Genomic DNA, 21737 nt, shown 5'->3' on the forward strand with positions numbered 1-21737 from the left:
TGCTGCCGCATCTGGGCCAACTGATTCGGGCCAGAACCGGACAGTGAGTCCACAGGCATCTGGGCCGAGCACAGCAGATGTAAGCGGGCCAAGTGGAAAGTCTCCGGCAGGTCACAATGTAACCGGAACTGGCCCTAGTGTATTTTGCTAACTGGGTGTAACATGCCATACTCTCCTGCGCCATCTTCACACAGTTATCGGCAATAGCAAAAGCAGCTTCCGTTGTGGCACCGGATGCAACCGAGCTGGCTGAAACAAAATGCGGTACTCGCACTATGAGGCGGCTTTCTGTGCGCGGCCTTCAGACGTGTGCGGACAGAAAGCCACATGGTCAGTCAGGCAGGGAGACATTAATTCATTCATTACTTGTTATTCATTTTTTATCTTTCTTTCCATGTTTCACATGATGCGGACTCGACTGTACAGAAAATTTCCGAGTCCAAAATGTCCGAGTCCGTGTCAGTTTCGAGTAAAAATTTACCTGAGTGCGTGACAAATCCGAGTACGTTCAGAATTGGACTCGAGTCTGAGTTCGGGATCGAGTACCCCGACTCTAGTTATAAGTAGTATATGATTCAGTGTTCATTTTTAGGTTTTAGGGCTGGACACAGATGTATGAACTCACTCACAGTTGGTAAATTAGTTATTAATAATCTTTATTTTCTGTGTGTTAGCACTTTCAGGTCTCCCTGTTTTTCAGTCTCTGTGTGGTGTTGCTATGAGACATGCAGGCGACCGCGTTGCAGCACTGTGATTGGTTGGAACGCTGGCCCGCCCGAGCCAATCAGTGTGGAGCCCGCTTCCCGACCATGTAATCCCCTGTTTTGCAGTCTCTCTCTCTCTCTCTCTCTCTCTCTGCTTTTTTCTTTATTATTATCATCATCAGCGGGGCCCTTCCACCTGTTATTTTCACGCTTAGCGCATCGCAGGCGCTCCCGGTTTGGCCGTTATTCCACCGCGAGCGCCATGTTAATGCAGACGCGGGAGGCAATGGCGCACCGGGACCATGGCGAGGCGGCGCAGGCTCGTGAGGATGGAGAGACAAACAGGAATTAGAGACGTCGGACGTCGCGGCTTTGAGGATCGGAATGGGTCGGAAGGGCACTCGTCTCCGTGCGGAACGGTGCGTGACACCATCCCCCCCGCCCCCAACCCGTTTTCTCTCTAATCATGAGAAAGGTCTCGCGCGCAGAGCGTCCATGAGACGCATCGGGTTGCACCGCGTCTCAGTCTCGAGCGCATTTTCCAGGGCCTCGGATGCAACAGTGGTTATTTTGCACGCGACGTTTTTGCCGTGCAAAATCTGCGTTAAACGTTTCATCATCGTGCTCATTGTGATTATTGCGCGCTTGCCTCGGAGGGCTGATAAGAACAGCGATGATGGTTCGCTCCTTGTGACATTAAGAGCATCATGCAAACAACAGTTAGTAATAAACATGGCTGCTTTATTGAACTGCCCTTCACATGAAATAATCTACACGTGCACACGCGCGCGCACAAATATTCAAACCTCATTTGTGCACAAATCTGGACCCTCAGACAGGTCTTGCATGCTTTATTATTTCCAGTGAAATAACTCACTGAAATTTTTTTTTCTGTTGTTCATGTAGATGGCTGTGGCAGAGCGTTTAAAGAGCAGAATCCTTCACCAGGTAACTCTCCTCTTAAGCACAGACTCAATGTGTGGTTTATGCTCGTATGTCTGCATCAGTTCGTGGGTCAGTCTGCTGCATCAGCTCTGAGGATCTCAGGCTAGTAAAGGAGTCATCAAGTTAAGATCATCAGATCACCCTGTGATCAAAGCTTGATCAATAATCACCGTAGACCGGGCGAGATAATTAATCACAGTAGTAAAACTTTAAAAAATGTTGTGCATTGCATGAAAACAGAAATCCAAATCTTTTTCACATCCTTTGTGTCTGCAGGTTTGTTTCCATCCAAATGAGATAATGAACGCATTAATCCAATAAGCAATAAAAATATATATACAAAGTATAGGCTATAGCACTCGCATGGATTTTTTATGTACATTACCCTTACATTCCTCAATCTGGGGGAAAAAAATGTATGCAAAAATTGCTTCGATTTGGATTTACTGTCACATCACAGTTTGCACAAGGATACAACTTCTAAAAGAAGAGTGAAATTTTTAAGTTGCAAAACAACAAATCAGTCAATTAAAATAAGAATAAAATAGAGATAAGGGGGAAAAATTCTATTACAAAGCATATACAGCATTGTATACATAATATCAAATAAATACATCATAGAACTCTGTATTAAACATGCATAATAATTTTGATGTACAGATTCTTGCATATAGCAGTGACGTGATATAAAAAGATTATTTCTGAGATTATAACAGAGTAGCTCCATTGGCTACAGTATCTGATGATCCTCCAGGTCCTCCTCAGGCACCTTCTTGTGTAAATGTCCTAGAGGGGTGGATTCTCACTTCCAGTGATGCGCTGGGCAGCCAGTACTACTCTGTGCAGGTTTTTTACAGTTACACCAGGTAATGCTGCCAGTTAGACTGCTCTTAGGATGCGGTTACAGGAGGATTCTGGAGCTCAGACAGGTGCCTGAGGTTGCAGAGACACTGTTGTGCGTTCCTTATAACAGCTCTGTTATGCAGGTGAAATCCTTGGTGATGTGGACATCACTTTCTATTGCGGCTCCGTTTTTATGGCGATGGGGCGTAGGCTTTTATGGATTTCCAGTTACCAACTCTGTCCGGATAATCCTATACTAGTAATTCACTCTCAGCGCTGTGTCAGGTCAGAATTGGACGTTTTTATGCATATGTCATACGCCAGCTCACGGCACAACATTAGGGACGTTAGGAAATAAGTCTGAATACACAGTGACTGGAAGGAGCTGGCCGCCAATCAGAGGAGAGAAATAGTAAACAAGCCAGAGTGTAAATAAACGACTTGCAAGTCTTTTAGTTAAACAGTCAGTTTGCTACGTACTACAGGAGGAAAATGGATTCCGCTTTTGGAAGTTTGTTATCCGTTTGTGAAGTTCTTTAAGTAGAGAAGATGTGTGTGTGTGTGTGTTTTTCTTTTTCATTTCATATTTAAAACCTATATAAAAGTCATCTTGGCAAGAGCGAGAGAGTATATTTATTGCTTTATCATCTTTTCTCATAATGATTCTGTAATACTGTGGTAAACAGTAGCATATTATTATATCCTTAACGTGGGCTGCATCCAAAACTGCATACTTAGTGCGCATTCTGCATTTTGGGATGCGCCGAATTGTCTCTGAATGTATATTACTTTCCACCTGTAGCCATAAGATTAACCTGAGCCATTATGCTATGAACTGTTCTTCCGTAAGAAGCACTTTTATAGCAGAGAAGGCGAAATCTTACAACCAGCAACTTTTATGAACCTATAACTGGATTCCATCATCAGAAGAGCTCCGATGTTGGCTTCGAACGTTTGCGCAATACTAAATAGTAAGTCTGTACAGTGTTTCCAGATTGGAGCTTAGCATGAAACTCGGTCACTATGTCATAGGTAACACATAGGTGCTATATTGACATACAGTTTAGTGCAGGTTCACAAACTTGGTCCTGGAATTTTTAGGAAGGCTGTTAATTAGCTGATTATTTGAAGCATGTGTGTAGCATGTGTGTAGTTTTGGAAATAGCCATTGAACCAACACTGGAAAATCTAGTGACGTATCCAGATACGAATATATTGTTTTGGTTTACGTGGTTAACACGTGTGCCTTGCACCTCTGGGGTTTGGGGTTCAAATCTCACCTCCTGTGTTCATGGAGCTTGCATGTTCTCTTGCATGTGCTTTGGGAGTTTCCTCCCCGAGTCCAAAGACATGTGTTGTAGGCTGATTGGTATTTCCAAAATATTTCCAAATAGTGTGTGAATGTGTGTGTGATTGTACCCTGTGATGGGTTGGCACCCCGTCCAGGGTGTCCCCCACCTTGTGTCCTGAATTCCCTGGGATAGGCTCCAGCCTCCCCTGTGACACTGTGTAGGATAAGCAGTATGGAAAATGGATGGATGGATGGAATGAACAGACAATGTGTTAGAAAGCTTGTCAGAAAGGTTCACGGGGCATCTGTTGAGACTACAGGTGTGCATCAGGACTGGGATCCCAAGGGACGCATGTGGGCCCAAGCACCCGATCAGATATGAAGCTTATGGAACAAATAAAGGCCAGTGCATTTACAGCATTTGTAGTAATTGCTTCTAGATATAAAACCAATACAATTTGTTCGCAAATGACATAAAATAAAGTGATGTAGCTGAGGTTGAGGAGCTCTTAGAGCCACAGTCCACACAGTGCATTTACATCCATATTGCTTAGTGGTAGGGTTAATATTTAATCAAAAAGAAAGAAAGATAACTCCTTCCGGTTTGAACCACAGGTTTAAAACTCGAATACAGATATATGGAGCACTAAACGCATACAGATAATGGCGTTGTGCTACACTCCAATCTAAATATCTACGCAAAATGCTGCAGCATCGTTTCTATGCGAAAATAAATAAATAAATAGTCACAATTTTAATCAGCACCGCAATCACAGAAAAAGGGTAAAAACCATGCAATATTTGGCTTGACTCACACTTTCGCATGCGCACATTCAAAATTTGCATAAAAACATGTCCATGGAAACTGTTTGTGAGATCTTCATGTGATTGAAGAGTCCTCTTAAGTTATTATTTTTTTTCTTCCCTGTCCCGTTTGTCTCAGACGTCCTGATTGCAAGGAGGCTCGTTGGCCACTGTTGCCACGGCAGCGGTCGTGGAGGAAGAGAAGGAGCGGCTGTTGCGGTGGCGCCACGCTCTGCTGGAGGGGATGGAGTACCACAGCACGGGAACCCTGCCGCTCCTGGGCAGCCCGCGTTACTGTCCCGGCGCCAACAGTGCCAGCGGGTACCTCTGCCAGACGGGCCACTGCTGTGGGGAGACCGGCTGCTGCACCTATTACTACGAGCTGTGGTGTGAGTGCAGTTTATATTTACACTTCATACAAATTAGATGCAGCCTGCCGTCCTGTAACGATCCGAGAAATATGCTCCAGTTGATGGGGCTCCCAGATGGAGCCTAAATTTTTGGCGAACGTCCTCCGTTATGAAATCGTGACCAAAATGCGTTCTGCCTTACATGGATAAACACGTCAGCGAATAAATACGTTTAACGTCCAGTTATATTTAGAGACACAGTTCAATATGAATCAGCCTACTCAGATTCTGTCATTGTTTCGTTTCTTTGAGATTTACAGGAAAAAAATTACGCAGTGACACATTTTTGCCAACGTTTGGGCTATTTTAATAACAAAGCCCTAATCGACCCACTCTCGATGAGTGCTTGCATTTTGTACAGAGTGACAAGGGCTTCATCGTTACGCTTTTATTCACTGTTCATTGTCAAAAGTGACAAATTGTCTGGTTAAAGTGACTTGCAGATCAATCTTTAGAATGAACCTCCTCATCTGTACGCTCTGCTGAAACAGGTCAGCTTCCAAAGCGTCAACTCGTTATCTCATAGATCGCGAACTAGCCGAGCCGAGTCTCTCCCGTAAATCAGAACAACTGCGTCGTATAGCCGGGTTGCGTTCTGGGTCATTGAGTATAGCGTTTGTACCAAGAACGCCACTACTTCATCATTGGATTCTCATGAATTTGATGTTGAGCAGATTTTTGGACTACTGAAAGCCATTGTAAAGGTGTAAATAGAACAGTGGCGTAGTGAAGGCTCTCCACGTACAAAAAAACCAAAACAGTGCATATTTGTGAGCAATGGTGAGATTTGACTAACCAAGCAAGTTCAGGTCACATCTAACATCACACAAGTAGTTTTCATACAAGAATTTTGTAGAATTAACAATTAGCTACAGTAACCTACTATGAGAGTGACCTAGTTAGCTTGCTAATATACTGTGTTTGTCCCTGATGCTAACATTTACTGTTTTGGGTGTGCTTTAGTGATGAGAGCGCGTTTAATTGACAATGAGACCTTTTAAATCCAGTGGTTAGATTATTTTTTCTTTAGAGTTTAGCTAAGCTGTTGTTTTGTGCATTTGTGCTGCTTAAATTGTAGCGTAATGCTGCTAAGGCTAATAACTAGTAATGATGATTTTCACAGTTGCTAGCACATTGTTTAGGTAAATTAGCCTGGTAGTTAACTTGATAAATAGTAAGAAAAGAAATAACTTGTCAGGTACAGTACAAATTCATGAAAGTCATGAAACCTTTTCTGGGGTGGAACACTTACTGACCATCGCAAAACACTGACACCTTAAATAAGTGTTTTTTTTTTTTTTTTAAGGCTCCTTGCCGACAGCTTGATTAAACTATTATACGTCTTTTGTTAAATAACAACACGTTTTCTTCATTCACATATTATTAGACTTAGATTATATAAATTGTCCGCCATACAAGTCCCTGAGTGTTGTGCATATCAGAATGTATTGTATCGTATTAGAAAATAAACCTATGATTTGAATTACAGCTGGCATTATTGACGGAGCTGCTGTCGTAGAAAATAGTGGTAGACCAATTGATCGGTTTTGCCGGCTATCGTTTATCGGAAATTAATCCACACCGATAGTTTTTCACTGTTGCATCCGTGGCTGAGAAGGGTCCGCTGTCATTATACGGTACGAGAGCAACCTCTAGAGGCGAAATAAAAACTGACCAATTTTGTCGCGTTATTTGAAGTGTTTTTTGATCTGTTTTGGACGTCTGTTTTTATTTGTGTTATTTTTTGGTTCAGTTTTGTACGTATACCGTTTATTTACTTTAATATTTCTTAATAGTTCATATAAATATTAATATTCCTATATTTATTTCACTCAAAAAAAGTAGAGTACATTTTCATGGTACTGTTTCATCAGTAATGTTTATTTTTGTAATACATTTTTTGTGAATAATTTTACTTTGAGTGTTAGCCTATGCTTTCGTTCAGTATAAATTTGTAAAACTATCGGTTGACTAATCGGATATCGGTCGACCTCTATTAGTAAACAAATCATCTTCTGACCAATTAGTTAGGAGAATTCAACAGCACCGTGGCATAATGAGGAGATAGATGGCGCCCTGTAATATCACACTATGTAGGTACGGTACATAATTTAGTTATGGCACTGTACGCGTAACACAATACACTTGTATCGTTCTTTTTGATGGAATAAAAACCCTGCGTTCTAACAAATAACAAATTGAATTTTGTGGCAAATATAATCGCTGCTTACTCTAAATCTGCAGGATCCATGTTTCAGTTGGCGAGTGTTCTATCAGTGTGTGTAATATCTGCTGTGTGTGTGTGTCGCAGGGTTTTGGCTCTTATGGAGTGTATTGATCCTGTTCAGCTGCTGCTGTGCGTATCGACATCGCCAGGCTAAACAGAGAGTGCAGCAGCAGCAGAGACAGAGAGAGATCAACCTGATGGCCTACCATGGAGCCTGCAGCTACCCGTCCTCCATGCTGGACCTCAGTACACACTCCTCTCTTTCTCATGCGTCCTCTCTTTCGCTTTCTTGGGCTCTGTCTCAAATGCTAGACCTCATCTGCAATACGTGTCGATACTAAATACAATAGTGTCACTGGTAGGCGTTCTGTGTATTTGTCGTATGTAAATCTGTGTTGCGTTTGGTTCCAGAAAGGTCCAAAGTCGTTCTTCGTAATTGCAAATAACTGACGTGTATAAGTTTTGTGTAACTAGCATTTGGGACACCCTCTTTTTGCATCATCTCTCTGTCTCTTTCTGCTTCCGTTAAATGATGCCACACATCTGCCTGTCTTGTTGTTAATCGGCAGGTTTCCTCGCATCACTCAAACTGCCGTCCTATGAGGAAGTAGCAGCGCAGCCCAGCACCCCGCCCCCTCCCTACAGCTCGGTGGCTTACCCGCGAGGCTCCGCCCATCCTGGTCCAAGTCACATGCTGTCCTCACAGAGCTCTGACAACTACACCAGCTGCTCATGCGAATCCTGCTGCCCGTCTTCGCCCTGTAGCTCCTCCCCTTCCTCCGCCCAGCTCACAGACGAGACTGACACTAGCCACACCTCCACGCCTTCTCACAGCGAAGCAGCACCCATTAACTCAGTTTCTGGACATGCCACAGAGCGACACGCCGAGACTCTTTCGACTCCGCCTCTTAATGAACCTGGCCCCGCGTCCTCAGCAGAAGCGATGGAGGTGGACTTGCCAGACTTCGTCTCTCTCGACTGTAACGGCAACAGGACTGTTAAAGCAGTCACTAATCCGACAGCTAACAACAACGTGATCTGTGACCCTGAAGAAAGTGCTAACTTGAATGAAACTGCTAACGTGACTCAAATTAGTAACTCAAATGATGTTAATGTACCTCAGTGTAACAACACGAATGATATTAGCAGCAAGGGTCAAATGTCGAACCTCAGTCCTACCAGAGACGTTAAACCCACTGACTTCGACCTCTTTCATCCACCCAGCAAAATGACCCAAAATACACCTTATCCTCCCGTTGGCATCCCCTCATCCTCTCCTCCATCCTGTTCTCCTTTGTCCCTATCCTCCCCTCCCCTCCCTCCTCCCTTATCGCCGATCTCTGACCCTCTAGGCGCTATCTCTGAGCCGCAGAGCTCTCCTGTGCAGTGGGCTGAGCCAGCACAGATACACCATTCAGCCCCTCACCCACAGTCTCCGCCCAAACCCGCGGCCTTTTCACCCGACTTCCTGGAGCCGGAGCGGCGCGATTCGGCGGTGTGCGACCTTGACGTGGATCAAACGCACTTCCAGCAGCGACGCCTAACCGGAGACTCCGGGATCGAGGTCTGCCGCTGCCGGATCGATCACGAAGGGGAGGAAGACGAGGAAGACGACGACGAGAGGGATTTTTCAGAGGACAAGTCCAACGTTGTGACGAGCGTCGACCTCCACGACAGCGCCGACTGCTCCGTCCGTGCCCAGATGTCCCCTACTGAGCTCGGAGACACGTGCGGATCCGGCTCAACCACGCCGGTGCGCAGCGATGCGGTCGTTATAGCCATGGAAACCGTTTGAGGGACAGGTGGACTGTTGAAATCCAGCGTACAAGGGCTGTGCGTCAGCCGTGCTGAGAAAGCCTTTGGCTGTGCGAAGTGGATTGCCATTTAGTCCGAGTCTAAACTAGCCGTGCTGTTGCATTAGGACTGACGTCATTGGGTGGTGAAAAGTGAAACTCTAACTCAATAGCATAGCATAGGAAGGTCTCTCTATCTCTCTCTTTTTTTTTCTCTCTCTCTCTCTCTCTCTCTCTCTCTGTGTTGTAGGAAAAATGTCCTCGGTTCTGCAGCAATTAACAAAAAGCCTGACCGAGAGACTGATGTTAGAGCCACAGACTCTAACAGACTTTCTCACACACACACACACACACACACACACACACACACACACTCAAAACACACAGTAACCTTTGTGTATGACCCCGTCAGGGACAGTGACATGGTGGTACAGCAATACCACGTCCCTCTGTGAACCCTTGCACATGCAACAACCAACTCTCCTCTCCTCTCCTCTCCTCTCCTCTCCTCTCCTCTCCTCTCCTCTCCTCTCTCTCTCTCTCTCTCTCTCTCTCTCTCTCTCAATCTCTCTAACCCTCTCTCTTGTTTCACAGCTTGCATCGTAGCCTCTGACGCAGAATCAGAGATCTAGTCTACTCTGTCGCAGTGATAGACTATGAAGCTGCTTGAATCGTTTGGTTTAAAGGCTGCCGACAGTAAAGATGCAATAACACACTCTAACACACACACACACACACACACACACATCTGTCCTGTGTGCTTCTGGGTAATGTAGTTCACACCAGGTCAGGTGGCCATTTTGTGCTTGATGTTAACCGGAGCTTATCAGCAGAATGTAGGTTCCTCACTGATTCACGCAAAGCAACACACACACTCTCTCTCTCTCTTTCTCTCTCTCCGACACACACACACACACACACACACACACACACATATCCGAAACACCAGACCACATTCTTCTTGTTTTCCCAGAGTTTCAGAACACCAGCTTGGCCAAACAAATGCTGCACCTCAACCATGGAAGAAGGTAAAAAAAAAGAAAAGAAAAACCTCAGGACATTGTTTTTTTTTTGTTTGTTTTTTGTTTTCGTTCGTAATTTTTATTAGCGTTTTCTTACGTCTAAATGTGGAAACGCGGAAACAGCATTGCTCATTGGCGACACAAAAGCAGCCTAAAGACTCTCCGAACTGCTGTCCGACGAAGATAAACGTCAACATGGGAAATACACATACAAATAAACATATATGTAGGTGCAGATTATATATCTATCTATATATGCTCTCTGTGAAATGATCTATTTTCTAAGCATGCCATGTCATTTGGAGTGCAGCGCTAGAAGCCGGTGTAAAAATGTAATCCGCGGCTGAGAGATCGTGTGTGTCGATTCTAGTGTTACCATGGCATCAGTACCGAGTTACACTTACATTACTACAGCGTTCCCATGGTGCTGCCGTGGTGTTACTATGACAACCTTCTTTAGTCTGAGCAATAGAGTATGTTTGATGTCCCTGTGAGATTGTGAAAGGTGTGAAAATGTTATTCTAAACGACTTTACCACTAAACAAGTCAAATCAAACCTCTGTCTCGTCTTTGTTGGGGTTTTTTTGGGGGGTAGTTGCCAAAAGTTTGTGTGGTGTTTGTGTGCCTACATCTTGCATACCTACATATATTTGAAATAACACCAATAAATGTTTATAATATTCAAATTTATAACGTTTTTCCAACTCTCCGACACTGGAGTACATCATTTCCACTACTTGCTACATTAAAGTTTTGTGGGGACCGTGTACAGAGGGAATTAGTCTCTCGGGAAAAAATGTCTGATTTGGAAAGAAAACAAAAAAGTTTACAATAAAACCTGTTTTAGAAAAACAGCATACGTATAACGTTATCACTAGAATTTAACAACTGAAATGAACCATTTTGCTAACGACAGTGGATGGAGACTAGTTTGAAAAAGTGAATGAGTCCATTAATCAGTTCCAGCTTCATTCATTCACCATGTGTGGGTCTCAAAGCAATCTAGATCTTATAGATTTGTAATTATAAAAGCAGTCCATACAGGATTTCGATAAGTTTTTATTGTATTTTTCCCCAATGTTTTTTAAAATTCGTTTTTCCAAATTTGTGATGACATTTACGGAGTGTTTTGTGCTTTTTTTTTTTCCTTTGTGGAAAACTACTTGAATTGGCATACCGAAATTGCAATTGGCATGAAATAGCTTCGCACAGTGATGTTGTTGGTAAATGAGACCTTTTAGCTGTACTCATGTTTGACGCACGTGAATCGAAGAAGGCTTTGTCTGAACACGCGTCGTGTTGCGATGACGCCACGTGCCGCGTCTTGGCCCGAATCTGCGGAAAATTCTCTGGGTATTTTGAAAACGTGCAAGCTCCTCCCAATATCATTTGCTTGATTTTGCGTTCATTTCTGCGATCGCGAAATCCTGGAGAGACTGTAAGGTGTATATTTTAGAATATATACATACATACATACATATATATATATATATATATATATATATATATATATATATATATATATATATACACATATATATGTGTGTGTAATGAATATATAATATTATGTTTATATTACAATTAATTATCTAACAACTAATCATATCAATATCTAATCATAAAAATGAACATGCCACAGAAAATGCATTTTCAAGCTAGGCAATACTCTGGATTCAGGATTGCCTGTAAATATTGTAAATGTTTTCAGTTTCCAAAAATACATTTCTATTCCAAATCTTTTGCCATTTCTTACAGGTTCCGACATCTATGTTTTCTCCAGAATACCATCCACCAATTTTGTGTCCCCACAAATTTTGTCTTAGATGTTAAAATAAAACCAACTTTTCAGATTTTCAGACATTACTTTTCCAACAAATAATTTACGTTACAGAACAATGCTGGAAGTAAAATAACATTATATAATAGACTACTTTTCAAACAAAAAATTGTAATAATTAAGGCCTTCAAACTTTACCTGCTCATTATACTGACTTATTAAAAGGATTGTTTTTAGCCTAGGTTTTTTTAAAAAAAAACATCTTGTAACGTACTGAATGAACAGGCTGCACCTAGAATAATGTTATTATCAACAATAATGTTGATATTGTTACATCATCGCTGGATATGTTCAGTGACGCAGTTTTACTGTGACCGTGTAGTGTTGCGGTTGAAGCACGACTCCAAAGCGACCACGCAGGTCAGGCAGGGAAGCACCATAAGGGACGCTGAAATGGAACTTCTGCAGAAGACGGCTGAGGAGCAGGAAGAGCTCAATCCGGGCCAACGATTCACCCACACATACTCTGGGCCCCGCCCCAAAGGGAAGGTAACTGGGTGGAGTTATCCTCTTACCCATGCCATCCAGGAACCTGTCTGAGATTGGGGAAGGAGAAAAGGTGTCATGGCCCTCAGGGGCAATTCCACCTTGGGCCACTAGAGGGCACCCTGACTGTCCTTGAGAACGACTTCTTCTGTTGTCTCACTGATTTCCTGTTTTACCATGATCACCTGTTTGTTGTTTTTCTCGATTAGTTGCCTTACTTAAGTTCCTTGTTTTCTTTCTTTTGTTGCTGGAGCATTATGTTCAATTTGTGTTATGTTTTGTGTTTGTTTCTTTTTCTCCATTTAATGTTGTTTGTACTATGCATAGTCTTTTTGATAGTTTAACTATTTCTAGCCTTGTTTATTTAGTATTGCTTAGTTTCTACTTGTCCCGGTTTTCTGTTTTTCCTGCTCTTGTGTCTGTTTCCCTGAGTATTTGTTCACTGCAATAAAAGAAGTTCTGCATTTGTGTCCGCCTCCATGGACTCGCAACATGACATAATAGGGAATAAACATAAAAATGCTACAAATACAGTACGTGTCATCATTTTAATAACATTCATGGAGTAAACTGATGAGTTAGTCACATTGCTAAGATGCTAGAAATGGTGTATTAATACTTAACACTGTGTACGGATGAAATTTGAGCATCAAGATAATTTGAATAAAATGTAATGTATTCTTCAAACAAGATGAATAGCCTTTCACATTAGCTAAATAATTCAATTTGTGTACCTGGTCTGAATTGGTCAGGTTTTTCCCAGTGTTTTGGGTCGTGGTGGATTGCCCAGATGTTCACCAAGACTCTTGTTCCTTTTGAAACATCATGTCCTCCTAAACTGCAAAGACAAATAGATTTGGCTGTCTCAGAGATGACGTGAAGATGTGATGTTTAGCCAGGCAGAACAGAATATCACAGCAAAATAGCACTTTTTCTACTCTGTAAAAAAATATCTTTTGATTTAGCAGTAAATTGTAAGTGAATTTTAATAGCAATTTCTTAGCAAAAAGCATCATAGAAAGTCTTTAACCATCCATCCATCCATTTTCCATACCGCTTATCCTACACAGGGTCATGGGGGAGCCACAAGAAACTCACAAGAACTATCACAAGAAACTCGAGGGACACCCTGGACGGGGTGCCAATGCAAGGCATCGCAAGGTACAATTGCACACACCCCAGACAATTTGGAAATGCCAATCAGCCTACAAAGCATGTCTTTGGACTGGGGGAGGAAACCCCAAAGCATGGGGAGAACATGCAAGCTGAGTGCACACAGGAGGCGGCATTTGAACCCCCGACCCCAGAGGTGCAAGGCAAACGTGTTAACCACGTAAACTAAAATAATATATTCGTATTTGGATATGTCACTAGATTTTGCAGTGTGGGTTCAATGGCTATTTCCAAAACTACACACATGCTACACACATGATTCCGATCCGAACCCACAACCCCAGAGGTGCGAGGGAAACCTGCTAACCAAATCATTCCCAGTATTTTTCAGGAAAAGCCTGTGCCCAGTGATTTGCTAGAAACATACCAAGCTTTACAGGATCTGCTACATAAGATGGAATCTTTTCCATTCATAAGATGGAAAAGTACATTTTAGCTGTGATTATAACAGTATGCTATTTTATTTTTAGTGCTAGCAGTTTTGATTTGGATTTGCATTCCTGTCTTATCTGTATCTGTGCATCACCATGGTGACCAGAAGTTTTTCCTCTTCTGGTGGCACAAGTGATCTATGCGGCATTGCCATGGTTACCTGGTGTCCTGCATAGCAACATGGGGGATGAGGATAGGACTGGCAGGGCGAATTCTCATAACCTCAGACAACACACTCTCCAGAAATGGCAGACTGGTCCTGTCACTCAAAGAAGGGTGTCGGTCCCTGCCCACACACTCGTCCAGCTCGGCGTGAAGACGTTCTTGCACCTTCAGCAGGGCAGTAAGAATGCAGTGTCCTTAGAATAAATATTTAGACATAGTGCTTATAAACTGTGTACATGTGTGTTTTATACTTCTGGGTAGTGTAGTAAGAAAGTTATAGTCCAGAGTAAAGTGGTGGATGTCGTCTCTACTCCAGCTCCAAACGCTTCAGCTGCTGTCATCAAAATGTGATCATCTGTGACACCGCCCTCACCACCTGACCCACTCAGGAGAGCGTCTAGGAGGTCTCGTGGTTCCCCAGGTGTAAGGGTCAGCTGCCAGGATTAATACAGTTGAATTTAAGACATATACTAATTAAATATAGTTTGTGCTTGGATACCAGAAAAAGTAACATTTCTAATAAAATCTTTAAACAATATAGCCACAAGCAAGCAGCGATCTGCGGGGTCCAGGCATCCCTTGCAAATGGCACCCCTAATGGCCAGTTTTTGCCAAGTTACATACAGAAACCTATAGAAAGTACAGAGGAACTTTCTGTTGAATATGCTGTTCTTGTTTCCTGATGGTATCTCAATGCTAATCCTGTAAAAAAAAAATGTAATGCTTTGAGGAAGTAAAGCTGGATAAATTGTTGCTAACAAAACACAAACATGGAGGCAACTATTTGTTCCCCACATTGTAGAGGTTGGAAATGACATAATTCCAAATTCTAACTTCCTACTTCCCAGTTAAGTCAAGCACTGCACCATTAATCATTAGAAATCCAATTACAGATTGGTGTAATGATGCAGTACACCAAATTTCAGCTCGATTTGACTTGCAGTTTCTGAGAAACAGCTGTTTAATGGATGACCACACCCCACACTTTGTAGACTTCCTCAGAATCTTGCCCTGAAAATAGCTTTCAAACTCATCAGTTACAGCTGCTTGAATGAAGTAGGATTGGAGAAGGAAATGTATAATAGTCTTTAAAAAAAAGTTGCTGAATTGTGTGGGTGACAATTTGTGCTTTACCTTGTGCTCTTCCAGTTTCGTGGTCAGTAATTTGTCTCTGATATACACACACTCTCTCAGCTTGGCCAAGTCCTTATTGGGAAAAATCTGTGGAAATATGTACAAAATGTAAATTTTGACATGACTTCAATAGATACAATATGTACAAAAGATGTCACTGGCAAAAAAAAAAAAGTCCAAGCAAAAAACAACAATTACATAAAAATCCAATAGTATATAAAAAGTCCTGACTTTTATTCAGAAGAAATCTGTTGAAAACAACATCACAAATTTCCCAAAGTTACAGTGAGTTAAAAGTAAGTGCTATACAGTAGGTGTGTCATGTGATAACAGTTTTAGCTCCAAACCTGTAACCAAGGAAAGATATCCACCAGGCTTCCACGTGCAATGGTCTGGACAATACCGTCATTATAGTATATAACCTGCTGGAGCTCGGGGTCATGGGGTTCATAGGTCGACCCGAAAACCAGCCTGCACACCACATTGGTGACGGCTCGCATGATGATTGGACCCATATCTACAGACTGCCCCCTGCAGGCCTGCAGGTCTGAACAAAGGTTATCTGCAGCACCTAATACTGCAAACACAAAAACATGACATATAAAACTGATGTATATGTATCTTAATGGTTAATTATGTTTTTTAAAACTTTTATTGAATCTTTTATCTTTTATTGAATTTAAATATATTACCTTTTTGACATGATGGATAATTTTTTTTTATTTTTATTAAAGAACAGTAAGAAAACAAGTGCACACCAGAGACAGGGTTAAACACGATGTACTTTTTAATGATGTTATTACCAATGGTACTGAGGTAGCTAGTTAGTTTTATAATTAAAGCTAGCTAACATTAGGTTTGTTTATTGGATGTAACAAAACCTTTTTACCTTGTACTATCTTTGGGCAGTACACAGACTATTTCATATTAGTCTGCTAGCTAGATACTTATTTGGTTTGCTAGCTAACGTTATAAAGTTAAGCTGTTTTTTAAGCTCTTTTCATAATGTGTCCCCCAAATTCGCCGAAATTTGTAACCTTATTATTGCTTGGTTGCATGGAGTCTTAGCTGGATACCTTTAGCTGGCTAGTTGTTAGCTCAGTATGTACATCTTTTAGCATAAAGCCCACTTCAAAATTTCCAATAATCAGATATACAAAGCTTTACTGTAAATCTTTACTAAATCATTGTTGATTACTCAGTTCTGATTGGTCAGAAGTTGTTGATGACATAACAGCAACTCTGACAACAGTTTGACTACAAATCACAGTGTGGCAGGGTAAATGATTTGGCTATCCTATTGGCTTTGCTCGGGGTATGGCTTCGGCAGACCAATAGAATGGGAGCTACCCGATTATTTAAGTACCCTTATTTGGTAAGTGTATAGGTGTCTTGGTGATTTCGAGTTCCTCGCTCCCCTGGCATTTCCGATTCCCATTTCAGGTACTTTCAGGCTTTGCTCACGGCGTAATGAGGTGAACATCTCAAGAATAATTTGTTTGTTTTTATAGTCTTAGAGCGGTGCTGGTGGCGCGTGCATTGTGGTGAGTTGGCGCCGGAGATCGCGTTCAGTGATCACAACATTTAGCTGGTGGCTAAATGATATGTATATGTATGTCGAGCCGAGGTATCCGTGAGTAATCATACCACTTCGCGTCTGGTGTTTTGTTCGACCCAATAGTAAGTGTACCTCTCCCTTTTCCACATTGGGACTTGGCAGATTTAGGTTGACACTCTGATCTTTGTGTTAAGGTTAGAGTGGAGAGTTGCGCTAAGTCTTCTCTAAGACAAATCCCTAGCCGAAGACACTACATTTGACGCCGCTGCTGTTTTGCTTCATTTGATTTGTTTTGCTTTAACAATTGTTTTGCTTTATGTGCTGTTTTGTTTTATTTATTGATTTGCTTCACCTGATTTGTTTTGTTTTATGGTCATTTTTTTTTTTTTTATTGTCTTGTTTCACCCGATTTGTTTTGTTTCATCTGATTTTGTTTTGTTTCATCTGATTTGTTTTGTTTCATCTGATTTGTTTTACTTTACTTCAGTTTTGGATGTATGTTTGGCTTATGTTTTGTAACCACATGTAGTCTAGAGGCTAAGTGGTAAATTGGTGTCTTCCAGCCTCAAACCTGTTTCAGGTTTGTTTCACACAACCACCTTACTATCGAGAGGGTGTATGTTAAGCCTTACTGTCTCCATGCTATAGTTGCTATAGATAGATCTATCTATCTAGTCATAATATGACTTGTCTTGGGGACACTTCACAACATTAAATGTAACAATAAACGGATAAAACAGGTCAGGATGTTCTGTTGCCGTTTATTATTCTCCTATAACAGTATGGCGCATCATGTTTTATTCCTTACATAATACTATTAATGGATATATCATTAAAATATCAATACGAGTCTTTTTTTTTTTTTTTTTTTTTTTTTTTTTTTTTACAAGTGATGAGAAATGCATAATGTATGTGAACTTATCCTTCACTTTCTGGATGTGTGTTTATACCAATGGTCTGGAGTTTGCTGGAGCCCTCCCCAAATAGTGCGAAGGAGGACTGCACTAGTCTGCGATGACTCCTCCACAGCGTGTTGTAGTCGGCAAACGCAATGTCTTTCCCTCCGCGAGTCAACACGTCTGTGGTAACCTTGACACATGAGAGAGGACAAGGTTTCACAAGCTGATCCAGCAGTGTGTGTTGGTGATGTTATATTTGTGAAGGGAGGAGGGCAGTGTTTATTTGGTGGTGAAAAATGCAGAACAAAGTTCATCGTTGTATTTCACATTGGAAAAGTGTTCAAGCAAGAAGGCGAAGTCAAGTCATTGAACGTATTCAGACTGGCACACAACTGGTCAGTGTCTATGTCATCTGAACAAGAGATCTGGTTTACCTAAAGTTGACTGCTGTACTGAATTGAAAACAAATAGAAATTGTATTTTCAAGTAACACTTTCAGTAATACATACTTCATGACCTACGGTATGTTCCATATTGCTTTCTGTACTATAAGATACCTATGCATCTAAAATGCATTCTCTTCTCAAGCTTGTATACTTGCGAACACCTTTTTTTTTTTTTTTTTTTTTTTTTGTGCTTACACTGAAGCAAATATAAAATGGTTATAAAATGAGATGGCATAAGATGTTTGTGATTAAACAAAAAGATTGTGATCGCTGTAATGAGCACAACTGTATGTTCGTCTCACAACTGCTGCTAGACTTCCCTGAGTCTTTTATCTATAGGCTTGATGTTTCCAACTTCAAAGAGTACTATTTGTATAATGCTTTCAACGACAGACATTGTCACAAAGCTGCTTTACAGAAATCTAGAACGAGATGTACATCCCTAATAAACAAGCAAGATATGATTGTGGCAAGAAAAAAACCTGCTCAAAAAGGAACCTATGGTCTTCTAGTGGAATAGTGGGATTATAAATCATTACAGTGTACAGGTTTTGAGTAAAGACAAGCAGTTATAAGTGTGTTCAGTATAAGCAGGTCCTGGGATGATCACAGGACAGTGTTTATGATTACAGCAGCTTATTATTCCTGAGTACTAATTCACAGCACACAGGTGAGATTATTAACTGGAACAAGAGTGACATTGGACATAAACTTTACAGGAAGTTACACCCTTAGTGTAGAAAGTGTAGAAAACATCAAGCTTTAAGAAAAACTTCTTTAGTATCTTATTAGGATCTGAGAGCGACCATTATTCTATTTTATTTAGGAAACTTGTGAAATTTCCATGAGAAAAGTTAATTCTGGTATATGGTATACTACTGCAAAATTCTATTGTGCCAACACAAAGACATCCCTGATAAAGCCAGCCATAGGTGATATCCAAGCAGAAATAGTTTGTGCTCACCATCTTGGGTCGTCCAGCGAAGTCTTTGCCCCTGTGCAACAGCACCTCTCTAGCCAGCGTCACTTCACTCACCACCAGCGTGTAGTGTGGCCCCATGTACAGGCTGAAGAGCGGCCCATATCTGCTGGCCAGCTTGGAAAAGAGCAGATGTGGAGGAAGAGGTGAGCGCAGGTGCAGCAGGCTGCCTAGGAATGGTACGCTCGGCAAACATGGCAGCGCTTTGGCACCTCCGGAGGACTGGCGCCGTCCCAGAGTGCATTTTAACACAAACAGAAGCAATACAGCAACAATGCAGTAGAGTGTTAGAGTCTCAGGAGAGATGATTAGAGTGCTATCCATGATGAATTTGTGTATGTAGATGGAAGTACAGCTGATCAAGTCACTGTGTGAAATGTGTGGTGAATGTGTGTATAGACGTGCGGGAATGGAGAAACCAAGGCTTCAGCTCAGAGAATTTACAGTGCAGAAGGAGGCGGAACATAAACAAAGCCTTCGTCAGGGGTTAACGGTCATGGAGACCCTGAGGGTCATGGAACTGATAATAAGCCTGCTGATGTGGTCATCATCTGCATCTATCTCTATCTATTTAAAAAAATCCATGAACTAATCAGTGTAAAAATGTTCTTCAATACACACATAAATACAGTGTGTGTGTAAATACTTGTGTAAATGGGTCAAAGACAAAGAAAGCAACAAAAAATGCAAATTTACGTTTTAAACATTGCAATGCCTTTATACTGAATGACAATCTCTGCACTTTAGAACTATATTTTTTCCTTAATAATTTTTTTTTTGTCTATTTAAGCACCTCAAAAAAAAAGGGACAGCGGAATTGATTGCTATTTTATGCATAATCCATAATTCTATTCTGTAATGCCATTATTGTGGAAAAATTTATTTCTTCATTAGTTTTAGAAAAATATCTTTATTGCAAAACAAAAATAAGAAATATTGACACATATTACATAATTATTGGTTAATTATTTATTCATTCTTAATCCACAATCTGATTTTATGTATTTGCTCTATCAATTTTTAATCACAATCTGATTCTGAATCTGATCCATGTTATAGCTAAAAAGGTATGCGGTGTATATCAGTCATACCAATGTGAGTACACAAAGACTTTATACATATTAAAAATGATTATAAAGGGTTATAAAATCCATAGAGTGGGTTCTTCCTTTCAATTTTTTTTTTTTTATAACTTATACCACAGCCTTCAGAAAAGTTCTGTTAATGGTCTTTTTTTTTAGCATATACTTGTGTCCATATGTTATTCCTCTTCATATACACACGTGCTCATATTGGAAGGTAAGAGAAAGGTATAGAATAGTCTATATTTAATCAATGATTTCTGCTTAATGAGTTTCATCTTTTTGAAAAGTTTCATCTTTTTGATTTTTTTTTTTTTTTCCCTTTTCTGTCACCTGTTCCTCCATCTGCTTCATATGAGAAGCTCTTCAGTCTCTGGTGTGTGAGCTGTGTGGACTTTTGACGCATGTTCTTATGACTATAAATGCATTTGTGCCAGACTTGCTTTTTTAGTCAAGGCCATGTACATCTCTTAGCCAAGGACTCACACACACACACACACACACACACGCACACACACACACACACACTGTGGACAGAGAGAGAAACAGATCTGTAAGATGAATGTTTCAGCTCTAAATATAACCAAGTGTGTCAGAGAGTCTCAGATGTTCACATGGAGGAGGACAGACGTACAGTATCTCTATGTGCACTCACATTCTTCTAGCAGCATGAGACTGAGCTATGGTCAGCTTTCTGTTGGTCTAAACTCTAAAACCTGTCCATTAATGACTAATTTCAGATATAAAATGAAAGAAGCTGCATACATACTCTAACAATAGCCAGAATACAACAAATAACCCAATCTGGGTCAATTTAGAAATCCAATAAGTTTTTGACCCAACTTATGGGTAAAAATGATTACATCGCTGGCCTGTACACCAGTACTAGCCAATAGTCAAGATAATGTTTCAGAGGTAATTTTTGTCTAGAAGTAACATTACCATAGGCTTTATTATTTAGCAGCCCAAAATTATATTAACTACAAATGTAATTATATAAGAACCTAATCTAAGCTTTAAAAGTTGTAAAAAAAAATAAATAAAAAAATAATTGAAAAAAACTTTTTAGAATGCATGTGTCCCACACATGATTTGCCATCATTGCCATAACAGTCCTTTATATCCCTAAACACAACAATCTTTTATGTGGTTTATCAGCTAGAATTAGTATCTTCTGATGTATTTTAAAATGGTGGGTTATTATTATTATTATTATTTTTACAACTTAGTTGCTGGGTTGAGCTTGTTGGGTAGTCAGGTTCATGTGACTCAAGTTGGATTGATAATGGGTAACTTTACATGTTGGATCGTGAATGTGGACCTGAAAGGGAACGGGCACGTTGTTGTATCAAGATTCATTTTCTGGAATTTTCCACTGCACCTGTCGAGCTGCAAAGAGACAACCACAAGAAAGTCTGAAGTGAAACAAATCAGCTCTAAGCAATGAGAGTTTTTGTCCATGTTTAATTTATAATTTAGCTGAAGTTTTAAAAAATTATACATGTAT

General features: G+C 40.9%; 2 protein-coding genes across 3 annotated transcripts; one reads left to right on the forward strand and one right to left on the reverse strand.

Annotated features, from left to right (window-relative positions):
* The first annotated feature begins 267 nt into the window (after positions 1 to 267).
* On the forward strand, positions 268 to 9510 carry si:ch73-290k24.6 (proline-rich protein 36). 2 transcript variants are annotated; one of them, XM_053643833.1, is made up of 6 exons: positions 268 to 330; positions 675 to 811; positions 1611 to 1652; positions 4727 to 4976; positions 7309 to 7470; positions 7794 to 9510. In XM_053643833.1, the coding sequence occupies exons 4-6, from the start codon at positions 4832 to 4834 to the stop codon at positions 9017 to 9019; spliced, it is 1533 nt and encodes a 510-aa protein (XP_053499808.1). In that variant the 5' UTR covers positions 268 to 330; positions 675 to 811; positions 1611 to 1652; positions 4727 to 4831; the 3' UTR covers positions 9020 to 9510. The 2 variants fall into 2 exon arrangements, with proteins under 2 accessions (XP_053499808.1, XP_053499807.1); XM_053643832.1 differs by having other exon boundaries at positions 297 to 811.
* Positions 9511 to 12104: 2594 nt separating this feature from the next.
* Positions 12105 to 19919, reverse strand: LOC128619575 (steroid 17-alpha-hydroxylase/17,20 lyase). Its single transcript, XM_053643834.1, has 8 exons — positions 19134 to 19919; positions 17775 to 17913; positions 15614 to 15843; positions 15267 to 15353; positions 14384 to 14566; positions 14128 to 14297; positions 13097 to 13200; positions 12105 to 12412 (listed from the first exon to the last, which is right to left on the reverse strand). The coding sequence occupies exons 1-8, from the start codon at positions 19470 to 19472 to the stop codon at positions 12168 to 12170; spliced, it is 1497 nt and encodes a 498-aa protein (XP_053499809.1). The 5' UTR covers positions 19473 to 19919; the 3' UTR covers positions 12105 to 12167.
* Between the last annotated feature and the right edge of the window lie 1818 nt (positions 19920 to 21737).

Source organism: Ictalurus furcatus, chromosome 15, assembly GCF_023375685.1.
Source record: "Ictalurus furcatus strain D&B chromosome 15, Billie_1.0, whole genome shotgun sequence".
NCBI classification, from domain to species: domain Eukaryota; kingdom Metazoa; phylum Chordata; class Actinopteri; order Siluriformes; family Ictaluridae; genus Ictalurus; species Ictalurus furcatus.